Source organism: Rhopalosiphum padi, chromosome 3 (genome assembly GCF_020882245.1).
Source record: "Rhopalosiphum padi isolate XX-2018 chromosome 3, ASM2088224v1, whole genome shotgun sequence".
In the NCBI taxonomy this organism is placed as follows: domain Eukaryota; kingdom Metazoa; phylum Arthropoda; class Insecta; order Hemiptera; family Aphididae; genus Rhopalosiphum; species Rhopalosiphum padi.
Genome location: NC_083599.1, coordinates 48,544,839 through 48,572,410, shown reverse-complemented (window position 1 = coordinate 48,572,410; position 27,572 = coordinate 48,544,839). Strand labels below are relative to the sequence as shown.

Genomic DNA, 27,572 nt, shown 5'->3' with positions numbered 1-27,572 from the left:
AAACCGCTCAATGTTTTTCTGGACCAGACATAATAAAGCGAAATATTGCAAACACGAAATTGACGAAAAACAAAAACGAGTCAACATCATGACAATACGAAAATATGTCGTGTTTCGGGCGTTCGGCGTGGCCGCACTGGGGCGGCGCTGGCGGCGGCTCCTCTCCGGTCGACATGTGCGTTTGCTCGAAACCGGATGGTGTGCGTGCGCGTGGATATTTCAGTGATTCATTACCCGTCCGTCGTCCGTCCGCGATCGTCGTCGTCGTCGTCGTTGCGGTTTCGTCGTCTCCGCCGCCGCTGTCTCCGCCGTCACCGCCCCCGGCGCTTACTGAGTACTTACACGTTTCGACAGCAGCAACATCTCATAGTGTACGACCGAAATCCGTCACCAGCCCTGCAGGTAACCTACCGATATTGTCATTGTTGTGGATTTCATTTTCAGAAGATATTCTCGCATAATGAGACGTAAATGCATTTTTTTTCGAACGTCTATACTGCAGCACCTTACTGTACATATTATATTATTATTTAATAATTGTAAAAGACCGATACTTTTATCGAACACTCATTTTTTCAAAACATTTATTTTTTTTTTATCAAATAAAATTTGGCCATTATTTTTCATTTGTCCGAAACAGAATACTATTTGGTATATTACGATGTAAACAAATTAAAATTCGGACGAGTAGTTAATTATAGATTAGTAAGGGATCTGTAGGCTGTAATTTAAAATACTTATCATTCATAAACAACTCGTTCAAAATTCTTATACTCTGATGTATTCTAGAAAATGTTCTGCTTGCTATGGGAAATTAAAAATGTATGTTTCCATTTTAAAAATGCTGGAAAAAATGAGTATTTCGACAAAAGATTCATCAAGTATAAATTTCACCGCTGCCGCGTTTGCGTCAGTACATATTCCGGTGTGATAAAAAAAAAAAAAATCAAAAAATCTATTTTCCCACATTCCATGTCGAGTGTATGACACGTCAAAAAAAAAATAAATAAACGTTGTTACACTAAATAACAGTGAAAAATCTTTTCGGGATCACCGGGCCGTGAAAACCCCCCATATGGTCAGCTAGTTTTTTACGTCGGATTCCTGGGTAATTTTTTTCGTATTAGTGCTGTATACCTTCGGCCTTGTGAAGAATGTGAGCAATTGTGTTTGGAGTATTTTCATTCCATCTACACGGGTACACATCGTACTATTATATACAATATATATATACACGTGGAGTATATAATAATTATTATATTATATCATTCTATTATTATGATGAAAGTTAATAATACGATATAATAGATATTTATTTATAGACATTTATAGGTATTAATATTGTCTATTATCATTACCAGTCGGCAGTCGCTGAAAATTGTACCGCAATATAATATAATATTATGCTTCATTGCTTTTACGAATTGGTTCGATGAATAACTACGCACGTTTGATTGTTGTGTGGGCAGTACGTCATATTAATATTATGTACTTCACTGTGCTCGTGGTTTTAATTAACTAGAAATTAACGAAACATCTGTTGCTCTCAAACCAGGATATCTTTGTTGTTCATTAAAAATGATTTCAAATATCCATTACGTCATAATTTCAGTCGAAACTGTGTTAATTTTATTATATTATTATTTATTTTTTTTACAATTTTTACATTTGCTTACACATGTTCAATTACCAATAGCTTTAAGAGTATAATATTTACTCTATTAATATAATATAATTATTATACGTAACAAAACAGTGCGATTATTACATTATGTTATTTTTTTTCTAAAATTCAATTATCAAGTAGGTACTATTGTACTAACAATTTGGAAAATCTATGCATTTTATAGGTAACATGTCATATTATTTTTTACAAAAAATATTCTTCGTTTAGTTAATGTACCTAATTTAAAAAATAATAATATTTCTGGAATTTAAATAAGAAAATGTAATTTATTTATCATTCTAACTAAATTAATTTTTACATTTACTTTATAAGAACTAAGAAGTATTCATAATTGAAACAATATTTATTTTGTATTTTTCATTTTTAAATAAATATATACACGAGTATATAAATATTTCTTGACGATATAATTTTGTAATATCGTTAACATTTTAACGTTATTGTTGCTCCATACATTTTCTTAGGCTTATAAAAAATTACTTAACATAAAAAATAATTTCTATCATAATAATTATTGTCTGTATCCTTAAGTCATTAAAAATATTTGTTTATTGGGGCCAAATATCCAATACACATACGTTTTATAGACATTTGCTGCCCACGTTTACCTATTGGCGAGCCTATTGGCTTCTAGTTCGTGGGATGTAATACCTGATTATTAATACACCCACTTTTCTCCAGTATTGATATATATTTTCTTGTCAAAATACTAATGTAATAATCGTAATAAAACTGTTCGCAATAATTAGGTATTTTAATCAATTATGTAACTATTTCAGAAATATTAGGTCGTACAATTATATTTCAATAACATGTATATAGTATATAGCTATAGCAGCGTTTATTTTAAAATTTCGTAGTAATAGTTCCTTAAAAATTATTTTATATAAACAATTTAGTTTTGGTTTAAAAATGGTTCCATAATCAATTAGTTTGCGAAAACAACATTTAAATTAGTATGAAAGTGAGCTATTATAATTGTTATTTGTCTTAACCTATTTCTCATGTATATTATAATAAGTGTTGATTAAGAAGTTTTTTTTAATTATATTAAATTGGAATATTTTATTAGAACTGATCTCGTTAAAGTCGGCGAGTTCAAAATGTGTAAAATCACATGTATGATGTTCGCACATTTTGTTCCGAATTATTATAGTCTAATACCTCGTCTAATACGCTTGTGATGTATCATGTATATATTTAAACATTAACAAACGTTACGCTTTAAAAGGTATATAATATTATACTATAAATATTTGCATTTATAAATAATAATCTTATGTATATATAATATTATATAATACATAAATTATAGTATATGTTAGGTTACAATTTATTTAATAATATTATTGTTACAATAAAACTGTAAATAAATAATCTCGTGAATAATAAACGATAACAATATTTACAACCGGCCTGTTTTTCTTTTATTTAATTTTCAAATTTAAAACATCATACTGTAGGTAGTATAATTCATAATTCATGATGTAGAGTAATTTTTATATAATATACACATTAAACGTCTTGAGTTATTATTATCTATAATATTTTAATAGCATTAAACCGTTAGATTTAACATGGGGTGTATGTACAGGATGTCCTACAGTGATTCACTATAGAATCTGGTACCTACGCTTGATGGTATTTTACAGTTTCATCATCCCATCACCGTTATTAATTTATAAATATTTGTTGGACACCCTGTATACAAGTACGATGTTAGATCGCTGGTTGTATTAATTGAAGCCGCTGCAGCAGCTGGTGTTTTGGTACCGGGATCTTTATTGAAGCTGAAACACAAGGGCGTTGTGTTCCGGCTGCTGGTCTGTGTAACCGGAAAATCCTTATTACTCCCCGCTGGTTGTCATTTATTTAAACTAGGTGCACGATTGTTGATTGTTTAGAAATAACTTTTATTTTTTTTTTTGTTTTTAGTGTTTCTGGAAAAAAACGTATTTAGATGGGTACATATTTGTTTGTTGTTTTCGGTAAACGCTTGTCAAACATCTCAACTGTCGAGTGTAAAGTGTGTTTAAGGTTTAAGTACGAGATTTTTTTTATATCCACACGTGTTCTCGTTATTAAAATTTAAATGAAAACAACTTGTCTGGTATTTTTCATGCTTAACTGCATATTAATTTTTTAATATTGAATTATCCATTAAAGACGGTATTTGGCTAATCATGTTGTAATAATAAAAAAAATATGTTCTATCATGACAAGGGTCAACGATTACGACTATATTTGACTACTATATTACTACTATATTTATATTTTAATTGTTTCTGTGTGTTCTACATACAACTGCAAGCCTAACCTAACTGTCCTAACCTAAAACGTGAATTATTACTCAGATAAATGTGATAATCAAACATTCAAACCATTGTATTCAATAATGATATCATAATATTTTGTATGTTTTAGCTTTGATGTATTTTCTTTGATCTTTTAATAATATGTACACTAATATTAATAATATATATATTTTTTATTTTTTTATAACTTATAATGATAATATCAACATTCAACACTGACAAGAGTTAACAACGTTTTAAACATTTTATTCATCTAGTTTACATACCTAAATAGGTACATAATATCTTTTAATATTTACATACCAATGAATGTTTACACGCTGCACTTTGTAACGTATAAAATATTTAGATAAAAAATATTAAAGACGTGTGATATTAGTAGAAGTTTTATACATAAATATAGATTTTTTTTATTTACATGAGTTCATTATAAAAATAATATTTAACAGTTTTAAATTGCAATCATAGAATAATAGGTAAGTAATAATATCTATTACTTTACGAAAATAAATGTGGCTATTTTTTTTATTCATTATCAATCGAATCAATTTAAATAATTTCTGTTTTTAATATGACCAATTACAAAAATGCATATTAATAGTATTGACAAGATTTAAGCGAATTTGACAATCTCAAGTTCTTATAAAATGTATTAGTATTATACAGTTTGAAGTATAATGTTTCTATTTTTATTGTAATTTATTATTGATATTATAATAAAAATTACCTAATAGTTAGGTATATTATGGTTAAATAACATTAGTATGTATTCCTTTCGGGGGTTTAAAAAAATGACCTCTTTAATGTCGATATTTTATGATTTACGAATTACATGAATGTATTGATTCTTTTTAATTTGACTGCTTCTATGTTAAAAATAATACTTAAAAAATGCTAATAACTGCATTGTGAACTTTGATAAATATTTATTTATCAAAAATAAGTACCTATAAAACTTTATTTTCTGGCTTTGCATTTGTAGTAGCTAAATAATTATAATTCACGTTTATCACGATTTTGATATGTATATTTATTTATTTTAACAATATCAATTATTTTTTTATTGAAACGTTTGTTCAATATATCTTTTACAGGTATATCAATATAAAATTATATAATGTATGCAGGATACGTGCAGTGTTTAATATTTTCGCACATGACCGTGAAACCACCACCAGCTGTGGTTGGATTTGTTATTGATAGTTGTCCGTATTTAGTATAAATCCGTATCTAATGTCCGCACGTCATTTAACACGGGTATAATATGACCAATTAAGAGCGTTTGTGTTTTGAAACCCCTACATTACTTCCGATTCGGTTTAATCAGTGGTGCGTGTCCGTAAAGGGGAAGTGCACCGTGCACCCATTAGTGTGTAAAAAATGTGTGCACAACTCGAAACTAAAATTATAAAATACCGGATATCGTAATGGGCGTATGTATATATAATATACAATATAATGTTGCAGTACTCGTGCATCTATATATATATGTATCCCTTGTTTTTATTTTATATTTATAAACACACAAAAGGACAAGAGCAATGTTTTAAAATGATTGCGTGATCCGGTTCAGTACAGAGGCTGTCCTTGGTGTATCGCGGGTGGCATATATAACAGTATTATTATTATTTTACCTATTACTCCTATATACAATGTATATACTATAGTGTATAGTATGTGATACCTACCGGTGGTACTTACAACTGTTTAACTATTCATATTAATTGTCAACAGTGATGAAAAAATGTCTATCAGATGTCCTGGAGACCTGGAAATTTATGGGCAAGGCGGAAATGTTTAATCTACACCCGTTAAATTACATTATGTATTCGGCCAACCCTAAAGGATTTTATATTATATGATATGACAATATCGTTTCCTCCTTTTTTTTTTGCGGCATTACATTTCAGCTAATTCCCTATTTTATTCTTAATAGAAAGTAAAACAACATATTTTTAATATTGGCTGGTAAAAACCATGTCTTTGAACTCTCGTTTTACTTCACCTTGTACGAGTAATGATATAGCTAGTATACTGCATATATTATAATTGTTCAACACGGATCGAAACTGTCAAGTAAGTACCACTAGATTTATTGCGTTCGGCATAATAATATATTATGTATCGGTATAAACGTACAAATGTTTTCACTTGTAATAAAACTGTAAGTATATTGGGTACGTGATATTATCACATATTGTTGTCGACGCGATTTTATAGTTTTTGATAACAACTTGATAATAATATATGCACCATGCGTATTAGTATTCAACAAAGAACAATATTATTGATTTATAAACATTTGCACACAATACTGGGGTAATAAATAACGTCCGGGTGAATAAAATAACTGTTCGAAGGCTTGTTTGTTACATGCGTCTAAAATTCGTCACCAAAAAAAATCACTCGACGAATATTATATACTTAGGAAAAAAAATAATACATGTTCAGCACTCCTGCAGTACAGCCTAGCCGGCGTTTTCCCCGTAAAGTCATTGTTGCAAAAATATAAAACGAAAGTTGCATTGTATTTTCAAAAGTAAAATTTAGTCATTTAAGTACTTATAACGCCCATTGTGTTTTGCGCACAATTTGTTGACAAATAGGTAGTTTTAAAAAAAATAATTATTTTTTGTGTTTTGTAGTGTATTTTGGTATCGCTGTGTACACTGGTGCGTGCAATAATCTCCATTTGTATTGTGAGGTTGAGGTCATGCCCATGAATTTGGATTGCTGAACGCCAGAACAATACACTTATACACTTGCGCCTAGACTGTGTTCCTACTGTTACAGTCGTAAAATCGTGATGATCAAGACTCCGTCTTCATACAGGTAAAACTAATAAGTTACTGTTTGCAAAATGATATTGTATTAATCTTTAGACAAATATTAATACTCAATAGTCAATATAACTATAGTGCTAATAATAATAATAATATACAATTTTTATTTAAACGCATTCCATTCGCATAAATTTAATAGTATTATATTATTTAAATGATCAGTATTTACTATTTACTGTAATTATATATTATACACTATACAGTATACGTACCTATATAGTAAATAGAAAACTGTATCACTGGTATCATATATTGTGGTATATGGTATAGTGTATCCTTCAGAGGATAGTTACAATAAACAGAGTCAGAAGTTTCATCAAATATTTAACACATCAAACTTTGAGGTACATCATAGTTAGGGACTGAGACTGTTTTATCATTTATTTGAAAAGTTCTAAAAAGTTGTGTTTTATTTTAGAATGTATAGATAGATATAGAATGTATTTAGTGTTTGTGGGTTGGTTGCAGCTATATCGAATTATATTTATTTTCTTCTAATATAGTATATTATATATATTGATGCAATAGCAATCCAAATAATGTATGATTATAGCAGGTAAACGGTATAATTTTATATGATTGTTTATTTGTTATTTCAGCGGATACAATTAACTATGATGTAGATACTTAGACAATTTAATGAAGTTACGTTTGCGTAGTTTAAAAAAAATAGGTTAGGTTTGGCTAATATATTATATGCCATATTATATATATATTTATATATATTTCTGTGCAATCTACTCATAATTTGTAGGTACTCACGAATTTGATACAAAATTGTTGACGTCATTTGACATTTGTTTGTATTAAAATTTCATATTATTAAAATATAATTTTATATCAATTATTATTTTCATATATCTATATGCGTTGTTATATAATATTTAGCGTATGTGTAATTTTTTCTGTACAATTTTATGACATAACTACATTTTTTTCATTAGAATAATTTACTTGTAACATTATACAGTACATTAAACCTAATATATTTTATGATATCATTAGCTTAATGTTTATGAATTACAATTAGGTTATTATATATCAAAATATATTTTTGTTACTCATTATGCCGTGTTTTGTCTTATGACAGCTATCTGCTACTACACGTATAATAATAGGTGTATTGTATAATATATTACCATATTTGTTTAATGGTTAGTGTAACAAACTACTTAATTTATTTACAATCTTATAGGTATGACCAATTTTCAATCAAGAAAGTTTTTTAAATTTTAACCCTTAATAGTTTAAAACGACTCTATTAAGTAGTACAAGTATGTTAAGTTTTAGTAAATATATTATATATTAAATTATGCATATTATTAGCTTTTAAAATTTTCTCTGAATCACTGAAAAATTCCAAGTATATAGTTATGTACAAATATAATTTATACAAATATTGTAAATTGTAATGTAGTAATCACCTCTGGTATAGTTGTATAACGACCTTGGTATTACGAATATTCGTATTCGATGGTTACTAGTTGCTATGTAAAATTATAAATTGAATATCGATCACCGATCCTTTTTAGAGAAATAACAAAATACGAAATATGAATAAACTAACTATAACTATCTTTAAAAACTACAAATATTTTTATATATAATGATATTATAAAGATAAACTATCAATTAAAATCATCCGACTAGAAATTACAAATTAAAATTTGTTTTTCTTGGCATAGGTAGTGACACTAGTACTTAATTGAAGAATTGTTATTTTATTTTATTCACGAGCAGCACTTTTTACTATTGATTTTTGGCACATCTGCCATCTACTATACGTCTACATCATATTTTATTGGTAAATTATGTATAATATAAACATATAAAACATTACTCGAAATTGTCGTCTTTTGTTAAAATATTGAAACGTTTTATAATTTATAAATAATATAATGTCTTATTGATATTTGTTTATACTTTGATACCTATGTCCATTTGGTGTAAATTGTATTCATCGTATAATATTGTTATTTATAAAAACTATACAGATATCGTATGCTTTATGGGCACGATATAAATAATATATCAATATTGTTATATATAACTATATAGATATACCTATATTTGTTTTTTGTATTGTAATTAATTCATTAATTAAGTATTCGTATTAATGTTTTATAAATGGAAATTATTTTCACGCCTGAGCTTATCTGATTTGTTGTCAAACTTAGTTATTATAATTTATTTTGACTAATTAAACAACTCTGAGGCACATTTTATTAATATTAATACTTAAATACCTATTTTATATTAAAATAAACGCGAAATCAGCCAAATAAAAAATATGTTGTATGACTGACTAGTCCAATAATATTATGTGTTAAAACTTATGGTCAAATGTCAAATGTATACCATTAAATTTGCAACCTACAATAATATGCCGACGCCATCGTGATAATATAATCAAATCCATTTTTTTTTATATTATGTGCATAATATCAAATATGATAAATATTTATTGAACCTACAAATGTCAATATTTAATTATTTGATAAAACTAAAGAAAATGTATATTTGTATTAATTTAACATATATTATTGTTTTTACGTTTCATTCGTTTTTATAACGTTTTTATGCTATTAGAACATATGCTTAATAAAATTACATTCACATAAATCATAATATTGATGTAATTCAATTTAGGGAAATAACCAATTTTCTGTTTATTTCAGACAAAATTTTTGTACCTTTAAATCGAATTGTGTTAAATAGTCTATATATATTTGTTATAGTTTATTAATAATTGTACAATTTCATTATTAATTTCTTTGTTTAAACTCGATGTTAGTCAGACACAAAAAAAGCCGTACAATACAATAATTACGCAACCACATAAGTTTTCTGTACATTCGATTATTGGATATCAGTCTTTAGGAATTAGTAAAAATGTTGTACTTACATATTGTACTATTTAGAAACCGCACAATAGTGAAATTTGCATTTAAGGCGTGAATATCGTAAGGAAAAAAATGTATGCAATGACAATTTGGCGTTTCGTAACACTTTACAGTTTACACTATATTATATGAAATAATATAATACAATATATGTTTGTCGATTTGACATAGGTATTAAATATTAGTAGGTACTTACGCGTGCAAAGTACATGCAAATATAAGTGCAACATCCGGTTCGTCCTTCCTCCAAAAGAAAAACGTACGATCTAAATATTTAATTCAAAAACGTCTTAAAAATGAAATCTGTGTGCTATTCACATTTCACACGAAACAAAACATTAGCCGCGCAGCAGTAGAATATTAACAATAATAATATGTGATACACTTTTCCTTGCAAAGTTTCGGTGGTCGAATTATAATACAAGTATATATATTCTACGTTTCTAAACAACAATTTTAAACGTTTTTGGCGTTTTTACCTATTATAATAGGATTACTTTGAGTGTGTTACACACCTACAAATGTGAATAATATTATAAACCAATTATACTTGAATATCACGTGGGATAATTCTGAACTTGGCTTAAATTTATTAACTAGAATTAATACCACTATGCCTGTTGTAATATATATATATATATTATACAATAACAATATTACGTAAGTATAATAAGCACTATATAGTGTCATTATGGACATTTGTGCGAATGCTTTAGCTCCTTGAAATACTATTACCTCCCCTCAACTGTTCCATCCCTTATTTCTTAACTTTAAAATAATATTTTAAAATGTTTTAAGTGTATAATGATGATATTATTTTACAGCCTAAATTATACTTTATATGACTACATTTCGTTTTAATAATATATACTTAAACTTTTCATGTCTTACATAAATTATATACATATTGGTTATTAATTTATTATGTAAACTTATATTTAAAAATAATTATATTTTTTGTTTACTTAACTGTCACGTTTACCTATTGTTAATTTTATAAGATAATTCATGAAGGATAATGAAAATGTCCATCTTGGGAGTCCTCTGGGTAATGTTAAATGGACAAATGATTATGAATCTCAAAAATATTATAAGTTAATATTAAATTCGATATGAGAATATCAGGGCCTTTTTTTTCAAGGAGAGTTAACATATCAATCTGAAAAAAATTGGGGCCGAGTATATACAATACGTAGAACAACTATTAAACAGTATTTTTCCTCAACCCCAGTTTACACTTTCCCCGATGTGCAATGGCTTTGGATAGGGCCATCACTTTACTAATGCTTGCCCCTATACAAAAAAAAAAAAAAACCAGAACTCACCTATAAATCTATTGTCTCGTCAAACTATTTTCTCCGGTTCAGCTAACACTTGCAAGACGTGTTTGGTGGAGTATTAGGTATTAGCAATAATATTTAAATGTAATGTATACATTATACTTATTATTTCAATAATAACGCGGTTATTAGGCATCAATTAGCTTAGAAATGATGATCGTGCGTAATGCAGTAGGTATTTCGATTAAGGAATATAATATGCATATAGGTAGCTAATGATCGCGTTCACGGAAAGGAAATATGATTATTTGTCAGCGCATGGCCATGTGACGTAAAAATATTCGCCTTAACTCGATTGCATAGACGTTGGTATACTGAGAATAGGTATAGTTATAAAATAATAACCCCGTTTTGTTGGCATAAATAGGTACGTGCAATGTTACGTTTCAGTAAATACTTATATACGTATATACGTATATAAACATGTATGTATTATAATTTATAGTATATCAACATTGTCGACTGCAGCAAAACCAGTTTAAAACGAAAATCGAAACAAGTACCAATATCATAATATGTTATACGTAAATATGTCGTGTAAATATGCGTTTTACTACTCGTCTACTCGCGAAGGACATTCACGTAGTCCAAGTTCGAAATCGAAACTTTTTAATGATAATATTTTGATTTGTAATGTATTTAAATAGGTAATTTTAATGTTTTCCCTATAAGTATACACATTTTAGTATAATATTATATTATTATGTGATCTTATGTCGGTGAAGTGAAAAAGAAAACTTATTTTCCGTTTGTTGTACTTTTAAGACTATTTAGGTTCTATACGTCTTATAACAAAATAATTGTTTATTTTATTTTAATGTTTTGTTTTCTTTCATAATTCAGTCATGAGATTAATTTTCAGGCACATAATATATGTATAACTGAGGGTTTCTTGTATTTGCGTTACTGATGTTATTTTGCAATAATTTACAATGAATTTATAACTAAAGATATATTGGCTGAAATCGTATAAGTCTTTCCTTCATAGTCCTTTTTTTGATAAAAACAATATAGCTGGTTTTTTGGTTTTCCTCTTGCTTTCACGAAAACATTATTCTCAAAGTTTGTAAAAAGTCTGAAATACCACGTGCAATATAACACGCCTATAATAATAGCATTTTGTACACGCGTGAGCGGAGTTATATTTTTTTTTTACCAAAACAATAGAAATAACTAAACGACTCCTCCGTCATCGGTGGGAAAATAAAATGATAATATTACATTATCGTCGGCGTCGCGGTCGTCGTTGTCGTGTGATAAAGCGCGTCGGCTTTCCGCCCGCTAGCGGCAATTCGACTCAAAGTACGCTATAAGTATACACGCTGTACCAATACATACTATTATTATATACGTTTAGGCGCGGCCGTGTCGACCGAGAAAAACGAAAGGATGTGATATTATTATTACATTATGTTATGTTGTGTTGTGCATTGTCGCTGTTATATTTGTGCCTATATACTATATTAATAAATAGACGGAAAAAGAATTCGGTGAGTGTGACGAAATATCTCAGGAGCATCGGTTTTCAATACGTAACAAGTTCCTTTATCCGATTTTTTTTTTTACCTATATGGGCTACGGCTAGTGTATTTCCATTCATCGATGCGTTGTTATTATTATTATTGTTGTACTTACACGGGTACTGCGTTACACGCAAAGACATATTTGCGGTTGGGTGTAGAATTTTGTACGAGTCGCCGCGACGATGGATGGATATGATGATCGTGTGATCATAATAATAATGTATAACGACAAATAATAGTAATTATTATTATACATATTATATGGCTCGTAATGCGTATACCTATGTATAAATGTATAATGTTGGCCACTGGGATGGCGTTGGCGTAATAGGAATAGCGTGTGTACACCGCATAATGTGTGTATACGTATAATATTATATACCCGCCCAAAACCGCAACAGCATCGAGGTGCGTATACCAGATACCTATATTATAACATAAAATTATATTGTTGTGTGCCGGACAGTCGCGACAAGACATGTGTATAAACTATCTCAAGGTTTGGATATACTAATATATATATATGCGTTATTATTGCGTTAAAATATTTTCTTGAATAATAATAATAATAATAACACTGTGTGTGATACCGTTGCTCAGCCGGGGCTGCAGGAATCTATCTGTAGAGAGTATGTGAAGGTCGGCCGACGACGGCGTGGTAGACCGCAATGTGTATACTCAAGATTTTCAAAAAATCTGGAACCGTCTGATGTATCAGTTTCAAACATTCTTAAAACACCCCGTATACATTATACATAGGTGCGACCAATAAATTGTATTATCCCGTAGTGGCGCTATGTATATTTATTATGGGGATAGAATTGTGAAACTATTTCACGTAGTATATATAGTATATACAAATATAAATATGTAAATATATGCGTTGAAAAATATTTCAATTAGAAAATTTATAGATCAATTAGTGGTCGATTGAAGCATATTTTATTGTTTTAACATTATTTTAATTTTATGTTTAAAAAAACCAATTTAGATATTTTAAATACTATGCTGCTAATTAAATTAAATTGTTGTACTTCAGTCATTCCTGGTAGTACACATTGTGAGTTATCGGAGTACACATTCATCCAAGAATTTCTTAGCTCTCAAACTTAAAAGTCATGACCTTTTAGATACAGGATTTTTCATCAAAGTTATTTACATGTCATCATGCCTGTAAACAAATAAATGCACTTATGCCTCGTAACATACAGATGAACATGCATAATATTTTTTTTAAATATGAAGAAAAAACTCGAATAGTACAATACTTATAAACGTGCGATGAAAAATATAACACAAACGTTGATGACACGTGACAAAAAAGATTTCGAAACGACAAAGCTTAATTAAAACGTTGAAAGCAAACAGATTAGCGTTCATTATAATCTATTCGTATTGGTATATACTATATAACTAAATAGAATATAGATACATATTTCTATAAATGGTTTGTCGATTGTCGATAACGTACTTACGACTTACGAACGTTCAATACGTCTTATATATAAAATGCATATATCAGCTCCATTAAAATGTTGCACTTCTTATATTATATTTCCGATTCGTAGCTTGAAATCGTTTTCGAGAATATTATTCTATCGCAACGGATGAATAACATAAGCCCACTTCATTCCTATACGACATAACGTTGATGTGTCACGCTCTGATAAAGTAATCCTCTATTCGATAAACAGAATATGACCAATATTCTGTGTAATGTAATCGTCTGTGTGACAGTGTAGACAAGAGAACGAATTCCTAATCCAAGTCCAAAGTATGTGGATTTATGTAGATAAAACTCGTCCATTAGAGAAATGCTAATGTATACTGATAATAAACTGTAAAATATTTTCTAATGTTATGTATTTTCTATGTATAGACATTTATGAATAAAGAGAATACTATAAATAAAAACTAAAAAGTATTACATTTATATAAATACATTTAAATCAGACCATGACGGTGAAAATATTGTTGAAATAATATTTTGATTTTCGTGCATAAATACGTAGGTAATAAAAAAACATACAAAAACGATTAAAATGTAAACATTATATTTAATTTAGAAATTGTTATTAAAAAAAAATGTGCTTAGATAATTTGAAAATATTGTATTTTTTTTAAATATAAAACAGTAGTCAGTAACTGGTCGTATTTCTATTATGATGTATTATTAATTATCATGTGCGTTATGTTTATGTCATTTCTAATTGGCCAAATATCTTAAAATTTTGCGTTTTATAACCAGAATACATGTACAGTACAAGACTGTGTACAATACATGATCAACGGTGTATTGAATTATCAAACAGATTCTAGTATAACGTGATTTTACTTTTAATCGTACGCACACGTTTCAAAACGAACAGCTATAGGCATCGATGACCATAATATAATATGAGGATGCATCCCGCACACAATAAAATAAATATATTATATCATAGTATACATACTACGTTTTCGTACGTATTTTATTTTGTTTATTGCGTATTGGATTGTGGTTTTAAGATTCGTATAATCGAATTGTGTTGTTTGTTTGGCCGTTACAACAGAATATTGTTAGAATCCGATCATCGTATTAATGATGAATATTGAAATGACAGCGAAATAAATATGCGTTATTTTAATATAGCTAGGACAGGACAATGGTGGTCATCTTATTGTTGAAAAAAAATACGCCTATACGACAAAATCGCATTTCTCCGACGTCCACTGTTTTTTTATACGCCGCACATAATATTATAATTATTATCATCGTAATATAATAAGTGTGTGCGCGCTCGCGTGTATGTGTGTGTGTCAAAAAAAACGTCGTGAACAGTTTTCGGGACGAGTCGAAAAAAACACTGGTCCGGAATACTGTATAATATACTGATTGCTGCTTGCGTTTGTCTTGTCGACGTTTAATTTAATAATATGAAAAAAATAATAAAGTGTTTGTACGTATTTAGTAGTCGGGGGGTGTATCGCGTATCTTTACATCGACTTCTATAGTAATACCTGAAACACTACCACTCCATGTATTATTTACATACAGCCAGCCAAAGGGTATAGAGCCGTGGAGAGAGTCATTTTATAGTAATGTATACAGAATGATTCATCTAACATTCTCGCCTTCATTTTTCTTCTAATAATGAATTTATTCAAATTCTGATTTTTGAATTATTAATATAACTAAAGATCATATTTAAAAATGCTTGAGATTTCTTGTAATACTAAAATTTGGTTGGTGATAAAAATTTCTATTTAATTTTCATACAAGAATCCTTTCCCCTTAACTGTAAATTATTTAGTGGATAATTGTACTCAATTGTACTTAATTCAAAATTCGAATGAAAATTTAAAATGATTTTACAGATATATCAAATAGCTAATATAATATTGAATTTAAACGATTTAGTATTTATATTAGGGCCATTTTTACACATTATAATGATATTAATTACTGAATTATTCAAAACACATATCTTCTAAATTCATTATCATGTGGACCTATTGTCACAAAGCATTAAATAACTCAAAAATAACTCGTTCGAATTTTTATTTTGACCCCCGCGGACAGACACTCATCTTTATTAAGTGGTACCTACAAAAATCTCAAGAAATGAAAATTAAGACCTTTGGTATATTTAAAAATTCTAGAAGTCAAACTATTAATAAATTAATTTTAAAGGAAAAAATATTTGTAGGCATAGGTACTTGAATCACTCTGTATATAAATCCTCGAGCGCCGCGTATACAACCCTTCTTGTGCAAGATATTGTGTGTCACATGAAGACTATAATAAATTATACACTCAAAAACGATAAGAGAATAATATATTCTAGCTGTAACATTGTGTGTATTTTATTATGTGTACCTATAAACTGTCGAAATCTGCGTTATCCCATCAGCCTCCGACGCTTCTCCTGGTCGGTAAATCACGATCTTCCCGTCCGCGCGTCACCTTTTCATCCGACCCTTTTCGTACGACTACCGCTCGTAGGTAATGAGTTATTTCTCGACCATTATACTGACATTATTGTTATTATTATAGCGCGTGAGAGTTATTTTTTGTATTTACCTCGTGACGGTGTATAGAAAGAAGAGGAACACATTAGTAGCCAGCGTCGGAATTTATTTTTAATTCTTTTTTTTCCTACCGTGAATAACCCTTAATCATCTTTGTGTAATTATATAAAATAAAAACGAATTAGTTTATCGAACTGAGATATTAAAATAATATGTAATGTTTATAAAAAAAATATTAATCCTGACCACACGTTTCTTACAATATAAAATACTGTAGTTACGTTTATACTGTAGTATTTGTACACACGTTACACGCACATGTATGGTTTTAATAAATGATGATGATAATAATAATAATAACAATATTATAATGATACGCGTAATTACTAATATATTTGTTTGGACTTTTCTTTTAAACGCCGGAAATATCTATTTATGCGTAAATTGTGTATTTATATATACATTCGCTCGTATGTGTTTTAATAATAATAATTTGTTTTTAGATGGCTTAGTGTTTTAAAAACTATTTAAAAAAATCGCATTACAAGAAAAATGAAAAATAAAAAATTGCTATAGCATTTTATTGCATTTCGTTATTATTCACGATTGCCACGCGTGCATGTTTTTTACATACCTGTATAATAATAGTGTAGGTATAATGATATTACCCGAGTATTCTGCATTAATTGTTTTCGTTTTTCATGCTATTATTATTATTATTATTATTATTATTTCGTTCGTTTATTTTTTTTCTTGTGGTGGACGTAAATAAAAATATATGAAACGACTTAACCAATGCATTTGTATCGGAAGTATACCATTCATCATGTACGACACGTGAACGTGTATAAATATAGACTTGGACGGCTTACAGACACCGCTCACACACCTGCAGCGTTTAAGACTGTTTAGAGGTCCTGCGCTGATCCTTGCACCGCGGTGTGGTTATAATATGGTCGCGCACACGGATTTCTTTTTTCTCCAAAACAACACGTCGCGTTCATCTGCAATGCATATTGCCATTATGGTCGCTCACGAAAGGGAGCAGCTGCAGCCGGTGTGTGCGATATTGTGGTAATACGACGTCCGCGTGTCCTGCCCCTCGCACCATTTTATTACACTCCATCGATCGCCATTCTTCGCATATTCTGATTTCTGGTAAACATTTCAATAAATTAAAAATCAGTAGTCACTAGTTGGGGTCCAATACGATCATTATATTATAATATTTATGTATCCACCGCACTACTCCCGGAGTCATGGGTACTAATATAGCGATTCTCAGAATGTTAGGACGAGGACGGGACGTCTCGCCGTCAATTTTCGATACCTAAAATCACCAAGAAAATCAAATCAACTACACTAATATTGCTTTCGAAGAAATCTAGGCAGAACGACGTACCCACACATGTTGTCTCCGTATAACCATTGGTTATAGAATTAGAATAGACTATTCTATAATCAATAGTATAACGACTGAGTTTGTAAAATATTTATATTTAAAAATGCTTATAAGTCATGTTAGTCTTAATCTAAAAATTAAAATATTGTATTATTATTAGCCTAATAGGTATTAAAGCTTACAATACAAAATTGGAACTACTAAAACGGAAATTTTCTATTTTCCGCGCTACTTGTAACATACGTATCTTAAGATATCCGTGCCCTAAGTCCAGGTATTTTCCCAAATATTATTTTATATGATACGCAATACTATTATATTCCCAGTAAATTCATATATTATTCTAATAAAAAATAAATATTTTTGACTCATACCAGTTAGGTACGTATAATAATATAAAATGTTTAATGCTGTTTAATTTTTCTTATTTTTAAAAATATATACCGGGCATAAGTGACCCCTATATCTATCATCCCCATAGTTATTCTACTACTGGGAGAAATTATATAAATAAGACACTTGTTATGATAATTTTAAAGATAACACTATTTGCAAACGCCTCATATTTTCTTTATTTTGAAATATTATTTATAGAAAAAGTTTTATTTGTTTAAAAAAAATATATATACGAATTTGTATTAGGAAATGCAATAAAAATGCCATGAAAAATATTTTTATCTTTCATTTTAATATAAAGTGATTAAGCTCTAAAATCCCACTTTAGATGCAGCAACTACTGTTCTGTAACAATATATGTATGCATTTTATTCTCTATAAATTCGTAAGTATAATTATGTGCTTACGCAGAACAGTAGGGACGTCGTGGGACCATTAGTTGACTACTTAGAATGGGTATTAAATATATTTTAATTTTTTTTATTTGAATCATTCGTACAATTTTGTTATAATTGTTTCTTTATAAAACATCGATGAACAGTGCTCGTATAGTCCACATTCTCACATAGTATTGTAATATACTTGTGACCTTGTCGGTTGTTTAGATAATATGTTAGTATAATATTATGGTCCGAGAAAGTTTCAGTTTTTAGATAATCATTATTTTCGAAACAAATGTCACGGTTATACATTCGTCTTTTTCACGTAAAATACATCAGGTATGATTTTATGTAAATTGTTGATACATTTTAAAATGTATAAAATCACTAATAATTTCACTTCGGGAGTATCAAATAAATTAAATTTGTTTTGATATTCAATAGAGAATTATTAATATTATATAAAATATAATGACATAATGTACATTATTATATTAATTGAAAGATATGAATACTGTATTGAGAATCTAAACAAATTAAATAAATATATTATTATTTTTACATCGTCATACTTGAGAATAAATAATGATGTGCTGTTTTTTTTTTCAATTAGAGTGACTACTCATGAAATAATTTTATTTTTTTATTTCACATCATTATCTATAATTTTGCTAGCGTAAACAAATAATTCAATAATATTGTATTTTCTGCGTACCTAAATAGTAAATAGCCTGTCAAAAACACTCAAATTTTATAAATATTAGTAAATTAATAGGTTTTTTGTTCGTTATCTTTTTATAGGCTAATCAACCACATGGTGGCTCAATTCTCCTTCGCGCACATTTCACATTTTTTACTTGACTAATCTCTTACTCATATATCGAATATATATATATATATATTATGAAAATACTTACTCTTCGTTTTTATTACTCATTTGCACAAAATACTAATTTCCCATTACACGTTGCCAATGAGTACCCACTTATGTGTACACAGGTCGTTGTTTATTGTCGTTTGTCATCGTTAAATGTTATCTGTATTATACTATTATGTATATCACTATCAAAAAATGCGTATCGTCTGTCGGCCATACAACACATTTAACGAACTGACGACAACGTATTCATATCTCAAATTCTCAAACCAAGACTTGTCCTGTAGATAAATCAATTCAATTCGTTTCGAAAATAGCATAAACAAAAGTGCAATTATCAGTATAATAATCTATTGTGTTGATATATCAAATGTTTTTGAAATGCGTTGAGGTAAACCGAGGCTTTTGAATGAGAACAATAAATATTAAATATAGTAAATTTCGATTTTCGAAGGCTGATGACTAACACAGTAACGCACGTTTTTTTTAGAGAAACGAACAAAAATCCTTTGACGAGTGACTAAAATATTATGTGCGCAAACAGGTTCTTTTTTTACATTAATGTTTCATCATAATTATTTATTGGTAGGTGTATAAATATATAATATATTAAGTTCAGAACTTAATGCACTAAAAAATTTTAAAATATGCAAATAAAATGGTATTTATTTGAAAAAAACATAGGTAACACATAATATAAAAAAAAATATTTAAAAATAAATGTATATTGAATGATAATTTATAAATTATTAATAATTGTTTAAAATAACCTAACTCGAATATGTATGGATTAATACGACTATTATTTGAAAATTTAGTCAAAATATAATAAAACAACGAAGTAAAGAAAAATGTATGTTGATGAATAGCTGGTAGTTCATTGTTTCTAATTATACGATGCCGACCACGTACTGATTTTTAAATTCTTCAGTCGTAATAGAATCTAGACATCATTAAGTTTGTAATTGTATGTTTGTCGATAGCAATGTGATTTATTGATCGTCAAAGAGACTTCTTTAGTAAAGATAATTTATTTTAGGAATTATTTTTCCCAAAACGTTATCTAAGCACGATATTGGCCGATAATATTACATGTATTATATAATATAAAAATTCACTATTATGTTACAAATTTTCTATTATGCACTTTTCATAAAATATAACGAATTATGCGAAAATATGCGGTCAAATTTTGTATTTGATTTCAGAATTTCACATAAAAAATGTATGTATTACCTAGAATAGTTATTAATTACAACCACTATAAAAAAAAATATACAAATGCAAAAGTCGAACCCTAATAATAAATATCGTGTGCGAAAATAGATTGAAAAGTAACTTTAGATGAGAGTTAATTTCACCGTAAAAATAAGTTAAATTGTTGTAGGTGGTGAAGTAACGAAATTTGTTGTCTATATGTGCAATAGAAACATTATTTTTTTTATGCGAAATCACATAATGTCATCAAATCGATTAAATTAGTGTTAATATGCAATGCGTTGGTGACAAAAAAAGTAGCACGCTGATCGCCCAGAAAAATGTTTCATCTATCTCATTTAAATATTTTGTTTCGTAACTATAATATTTACGACTACATATTTACCCACGCATTATCCGATAATAACGCATCAATCAAAAGCGGTAACATCACGGGATTACGGAAATAGGTACTATATAATTATATTTTGTTACATTTTGTGGTTCTTCGTTAATGAATATTGTTATTATTTAATATATATATATATATATATATATATATTTTTTTTTATAAAAATCGTTATCTAATCTAATGGTAAATGAAGATGATGCGAAGACACATACGGTATAGGCAGCTAAATGTATGATATTTTATTGCATATGTAAAACTCCTTAAACGACTCAGACAAACAAAATTATGATGGTATACAGAATGCGCTGCTCTAAATGTAAATTCTAAGCGTTTTTGTTTTTGTTTAATAAAAGTAATTTTGCACATTCGAAAACCAACATGTCTTGAAATTGTTATAAAATCACCTAATTGTGACTGTTTATTAATAATTTTTGCCTTGTTGGTACATAATACATATTATTATTATTGATATGACATTACTTTTAATATTCTAAACCAAATAATCAATATAATTTATAAAACAGGACATTTGTTGAAAAAAAAATCCATTACTATCATAAATTCATCGGTGTGTATTCTTAGTTTTAATTAGAATTTTTAACTTGGACTTATTTGTTTACAATTTAATCATAAATTGTAACTGCGGATGCGATGTGTATATACCGGTTTGATTTATAATATAGTTTTTCTATTTTGTACCGTAAAACTTTATGAAAATAATTTTAGTTAATTAATTGTCGGTTATAAATTGAGAATTTTGTTTTTTCAGGTTTTAAACGATTTGTCATTCGAGTTGGTTTATGTCGGACGGTGAGAAAAGATAAAAGGATCCAAAAAAAACAGTCATGTTGAAACACGTGCACCGAGCAAAATGTGCCGACACACTTAGCATTGTGTCTACAGCAAGTTCTTTTAACCATGAGCCAATGTCTAGTAGATGTTCAAGTGTATCGTCGTTGAACATTTCAAATCCAGTTGTAAGTTGTTGGACGTTTTTTTAAATTTGAAAAAATATACTTATGATTGCTATATTTGAAAATTTAAATTCAACGTTAAATACAATTATAAAATTTAAGTTTAATTATTCAGAAACTATTTGTTCGAATTTCAATGTATTCACATCAACGTTTTCAAAAGGAAATCATTTTAACAATATTTAATAAAAACTATTTAAATAGATAATGATTTTTAAGTGTACTTAAAAGTTCTCAAAACTAGTATTTGAATAAATTCATTATCAAAAAAAAAAAAAATTGAGACAAGCATGATCGATTAATCATTATTATATAATATATTGTTATTACTTATTATTTATTTATTTATGTTTCATTTTATATTCTTAAAATTTCACTCTTTTTTAAAGACAATTTTAAATCCTATAATAGTCATGTTTTATACGCATTCATCACAATGTCTGTCTTGTATTTTTATTCAATATTTTTTTTTTAAACATGAAAATGATTAGTCTCGCGTAAACCGATAAAAGATAAATAATATAGTTAGGTAACTAATTAATAATATATTTACTCGGGCTAAATTGTTTTTTCATAACGCTTATTTATGGAGTTATATTAATACGATAATAATACAATATCATACTTACAGGACACAATCAAAGTGTACACAAAGTGTTTGCGTTCCGACCTCGAGTACAAAACACTTGGACTGGCTTATACGACGACTTGCAGTGAAGTGATATCCATTCTGCTCAATAAATACCGAATGCGTCACAGAGACCCAAATTTGTTTTTCATGACTATGGAAATAAATCTAAGGAAAATCGGTACGTTAATACGACCGTAAATTGTGACTGAAAATTACGATTCACGTTTGAATTATTAAATTATTTACGTACAATATCATATGCAATGATCGTATTTTTATTATTTTTATTCAGGACTCAGAACTGTATTCGTCCTGGATAACGAATCATGTCCTGCTGTGTTGCAGTCATGCCACCCCAGAGGAGAATCGAGGTGTGTTATGATATTATTATTAATTAATTTATATATGTATCATCATTATTCTAGTTTTGATATTCTCGATATGCCTTGATAACTGTTACGCCTCTTCATAAAACTGTTTTATTATCGCACGAAATCTACACAGTTTTTTTTATTCGACATTTTCGTTAAAATATGTGCTGCATTCTGTTTGCACATTAACATCTATTAACTTCTTAACATTTCAAACTCAATCTATCATTATTGTTATTAATATTGGTTTAGTAATTCCACACATTATTTTTTGTTAAATTTATTTTTATTTATCATTAACTCAATTTAACGTGAACGTTTTATTATTCGTTTCAGGTTTTGCTTGCAATCCAAAAAAGGTGGCCTTGTGAAGGTCTATGACGGTGAATTGATGCCTGGGGTAAGTTTGGCAGTTATTTTATTGCATCGAAACTTTTACCTTATCCCTATTAATAATATGTATATATTTCTATTAGTCTAAGTATAAAAGCCTATTGATTTCTGAACGTACGACCGTCGACGAGTTGATCAGAATATTGCTCAACTGTTATAATAGCAAAGAGCAAGTCGAACAGTTTTCTTTGTACGAGGTAAATAGTAATTACGACATTAAGATTTAACGACAAATATTAAACTTCATTATTTTTAACTAGTTATCGAAATCCGAAGAATACCAACGCAAACTCCACCACGATGATATACCATTGAACGTGCAATGTTGTTGGCCGCTCAATAGTGATTACATTTTCATCATCAAAAGGAATCCAAATTATAAGTCGAAACAAGTGAGTTTAGATATGAATTTGGTTATTGTGTATTATGCTTGTATTGAATATCGTATTAGGTATAATAATGGATAACTAATCGGTATATAATCGTACTATTTACTCGCATAGCTGATCAGTGTCGGGTTTTCCTGGTCTGTAATAACTTCGTTTGTATATTATTAATAATTAGATAATTAGTATTATTATTAATTATATAAAAATTTTAAAAATGTCAACTATATAAAATTCACTATCAGTTCCAGTAGATTACAATTTTAAATTCCTAATTTTGTTGAAAAATTTGATTAATATAGTACAATAAGTACTTAGATAAATAACCCAACTTTTGACCATATAATCGACTATAGGAAGAGCTTACCACTACCCGAATATGACTAAAAGAAATATTAGTGCTTCCGCACACACATTTCAATAATGAACTCATAGAATATTATTATTATTTATTATAGTGCCTATCAATATTTCACCAATTGTATTAATTAACATATTAATCGGATAAACTAGGATAGTCAGTATAATTGGCATAATAAGATAGGTCTATTTTTGTAGAAAACATTGTCAGTGTTGCATCCCTTTAAATAAAAATAAATAAATAAACGCTACCTAAGCCAACGGGCAACGAACCATATTTTGCTTTTGCATTGACTGCTCAGTGCTCACGGTTGTCATTCCAGTGAAAAATATTTAACGATTTTAATTTTTCTATAGCTAAACTAATGGTTTTTTCTTTGTTTTTAGGTGCAAACGATTTGGACCGAACACCACCATCAAGAAGAAGAAGCTTCAACGAACGAATACGAAAATTTTATTTACATATAATAAGTATTGATGGTATCAAATTCATCATGTATATATACACCGTAATTGTCACTGTGACCTTGTTATATTATAATATTACTATTAAGCGACTGTTTTTACCGACAATAACGGTTATAAATCTTTTTCACGAGCTTTTACAACATAAGTTTTTAAGTGCAGATGTATGTACAAAATATCTATTATTTTTTTTACTTATAAAATAAATATCTATGTGGTAGGTTTTAATGTAGTGTAATATATATGGAGCTACTGCACAATAGTAGTGCGTAGAAGTTTGTTGTTTTGTAAATGGGTCTCAAATTTATGAATAGTTGAAAATGCTCTTGATTTTAGTAAATTTCGAAAAAAATTCAGGTATACGTTTGAATTGCGGCTAAAATAATGTATAATATACCTATATGTATACTTACAACAACAGAAACTAATGCATCAATAAATGATTTTATTAATGCTAATAGTATAAGCCTAATTACATAATGATTTTGTATTAATAAACAAAACTATGTCTATTTTACTGTCACAAAAAAAAAATCTGATTTTATTGTTAAATATCACTCGAAAGGTACATAATTTTAGTCGTTGATCAATGCGCTCAACTAAAATTGAGCATTCTTCTTTTTTAATTTTTTATTGTCGTTATATTATACAGTTTTTTTTTAAATACCAACATTGATTTTTTTTGTACAATGTCAAATTATTATAAGTTATTGTTTTGAGAATTATTTTATGGATGTAATTTTTTTTTCTATTAGATTTATATCTTATTTAAACATTGAGAACAAAAACATTATATGTAATTTTAATTGTTAAAATTCATTGATGAAATCATAATATGAAATGTAATATTTTTAAATCAAAGAAATCTCTGCCCATATTTATATATTAAACTTCTTTTGAAAAAAACTCCTACTTTTTTGTTGAGCTTTTACTAGTCTTAAATCTTTTTGTTTTGTTTATATGTAAGTTAATTGATAAGCAAATTATGTATGTAATTAATTGTCAATGTATGCCAATTAAATTTGTCATATAATACTGTGGAATAATAGTCACTTGTCTAGCTGTTAGTTTGGGTGCCTAAATTATATGAATAGCATATATTTAACACTTGGGTAAGATTTGATTTTTCGTTTGAATGTAATTAATGAATTCAATAATTAGAGTTCATGTGAGGTATAATGTTAAGTCAGACAATTCATACCAGAAAATAATATTTTAATACAAAATGAATTTGCCTATAACGTTTTGTTAGTTTTTATACTATGTTATATAACATTAAACTAATGGTGATACTTTGATTGATATTAATATAACTATTGTGTTACAAACTTACAAAACAAATATATATTATTGACTTGAAATTATAATTACACTGTCAGTAGATTGTGTAAAACAATGTTATTAATAGAATATTAACAAATTCAAAAAGTATATTATTTAAGATATTATTATCTGACATTGGTTGTTTGATGGAGACCTTGTAGGTGCTCATTAAAATGTACTAGGCTTAGTAGTGTATTAAATGTGTGTGTTTTTTTTTTAGTTTGTACATTATAGTAATTTTTCATTTTTTTCTAATGCTTATTCTCAAAATTATAAAAGTAATGTACCTACAATTTATAGCAGTAAAATGTGAATCAGTGTTAAATATTTATATATATATATATCAATGAAATTCACTTATCATAACTATAACTTTTGTAATTCTGTTTAAATTACTTTAAATTATGTTTTAAAACTAATGAGATAGAAGAAATATGCGTTTTGTCAATATTGTCATTTAAGAATTATGATTTAAAAATACATTTTTGTAATAGGTTTTGGACATTGTATTTTCTTACGATTATGAATTATGTTACATATGATTCTGTAGTTCACAATATTAGATGTTTTTGTTTACAACACATAATTTAAGTTTAAGTTTATCACTTCAAGAGGACTTAACACACATATTTACATTTTACACAATTAAATAACATTAAATTAAAACAAATTATAAATTGATCTTGAAAATGTATATTTGATATGATGTATTTGGTTTTTTGTAATTGAAAACAATTTTTATTGACTGGAAATTTAACTTTTTTTAGCATTAAATGTAATAGTTAGTATTTATGTTAATAATTAAAAAGTAAAATACTTGTCAGCTACCTTTTAAGTAGTTTTTAAAATTTACACCCTCTAAACTTGAAAGGGTAAAGTGTATTTTTTTTTTGTTTACTATAATATTCTTAAAACTGTAAGCAATATTATGTATATTGCGCTATGGCTATACTCTAAAAATATATATACATTAGTCTTAGTATATCAATGTTATTTGCCAAAGATGTATATTTGTATTATTAATAATAAATAAAAACATATTTAAATCATCCAATACAAGCTAAAAAGAATATGTACTTATTTTTATATGTATCTATTTCGTAGATATTTAATATGATATTATGTCTAAACTTATAACATTGACAGGCGACAGTAACATATATACATGTTGTACTGTTGTAGAAGAAGTAAAGAATCAACTGTCTAGGTAAAGTAGCTAAAAAATATTAATTTCGAATGAGTATTGATGGCTGTGTTTGACGAGCTAATTGAAGTACATTGACGCGGGTGTCAATCTAACTCGTCAATATAATTGACAATATTTGATTTTAAAATTGTAAATTGTTTATACAGCCTAAAAAACTCATAACTCGCTTTAAAATA

The 27,572-nt window shown here is 27.9% G+C and overlaps 1 protein-coding gene across 1 annotated transcript; it reads left to right on the top strand.

The window, feature by feature from the left end:
- The first annotated feature begins 216 nt into the window (after window positions 1–216).
- LOC132926752 (uncharacterized) lies at window positions 217–27,259 on the top strand. The gene is made up of 9 exons (XM_060991142.1): window positions 217–402; window positions 6,648–6,834; window positions 22,056–22,263; window positions 22,892–23,069; window positions 23,184–23,262; window positions 23,599–23,662; window positions 23,739–23,852; window positions 23,916–24,047; window positions 24,789–27,259. The coding sequence occupies exons 3-9, from the start codon at window positions 22,132–22,134 to the stop codon at window positions 24,867–24,869; spliced, it is 780 nt and encodes a 259-aa protein (XP_060847125.1). The 5' UTR covers window positions 217–402; window positions 6,648–6,834; window positions 22,056–22,131; the 3' UTR covers window positions 24,870–27,259.
- Window positions 27,260–27,572: the final 313 nt, after the last annotated feature.

Bases quoted from the DNA above. Each gene is read 5' to 3' on its own strand.
- LOC132926752 (XM_060991142.1), top strand. From the start codon at position 22,132: ATGTTGAAACACGTGCACCGAGCAAAATGTGCCGACACACTTAGCATT. The intron at 22,264-22,891 runs GTAAGTTGTTGG...TCATACTTACAG, and splicing joins TGAACATTTCAAATCCAGTT to GACACAATCAAAGTGTACAC. The intron at 23,663-23,738 runs GTAAGTTTGGCA...TATTTCTATTAG, and splicing joins ACGGTGAATTGATGCCTGGG to TCTAAGTATAAAAGCCTATT.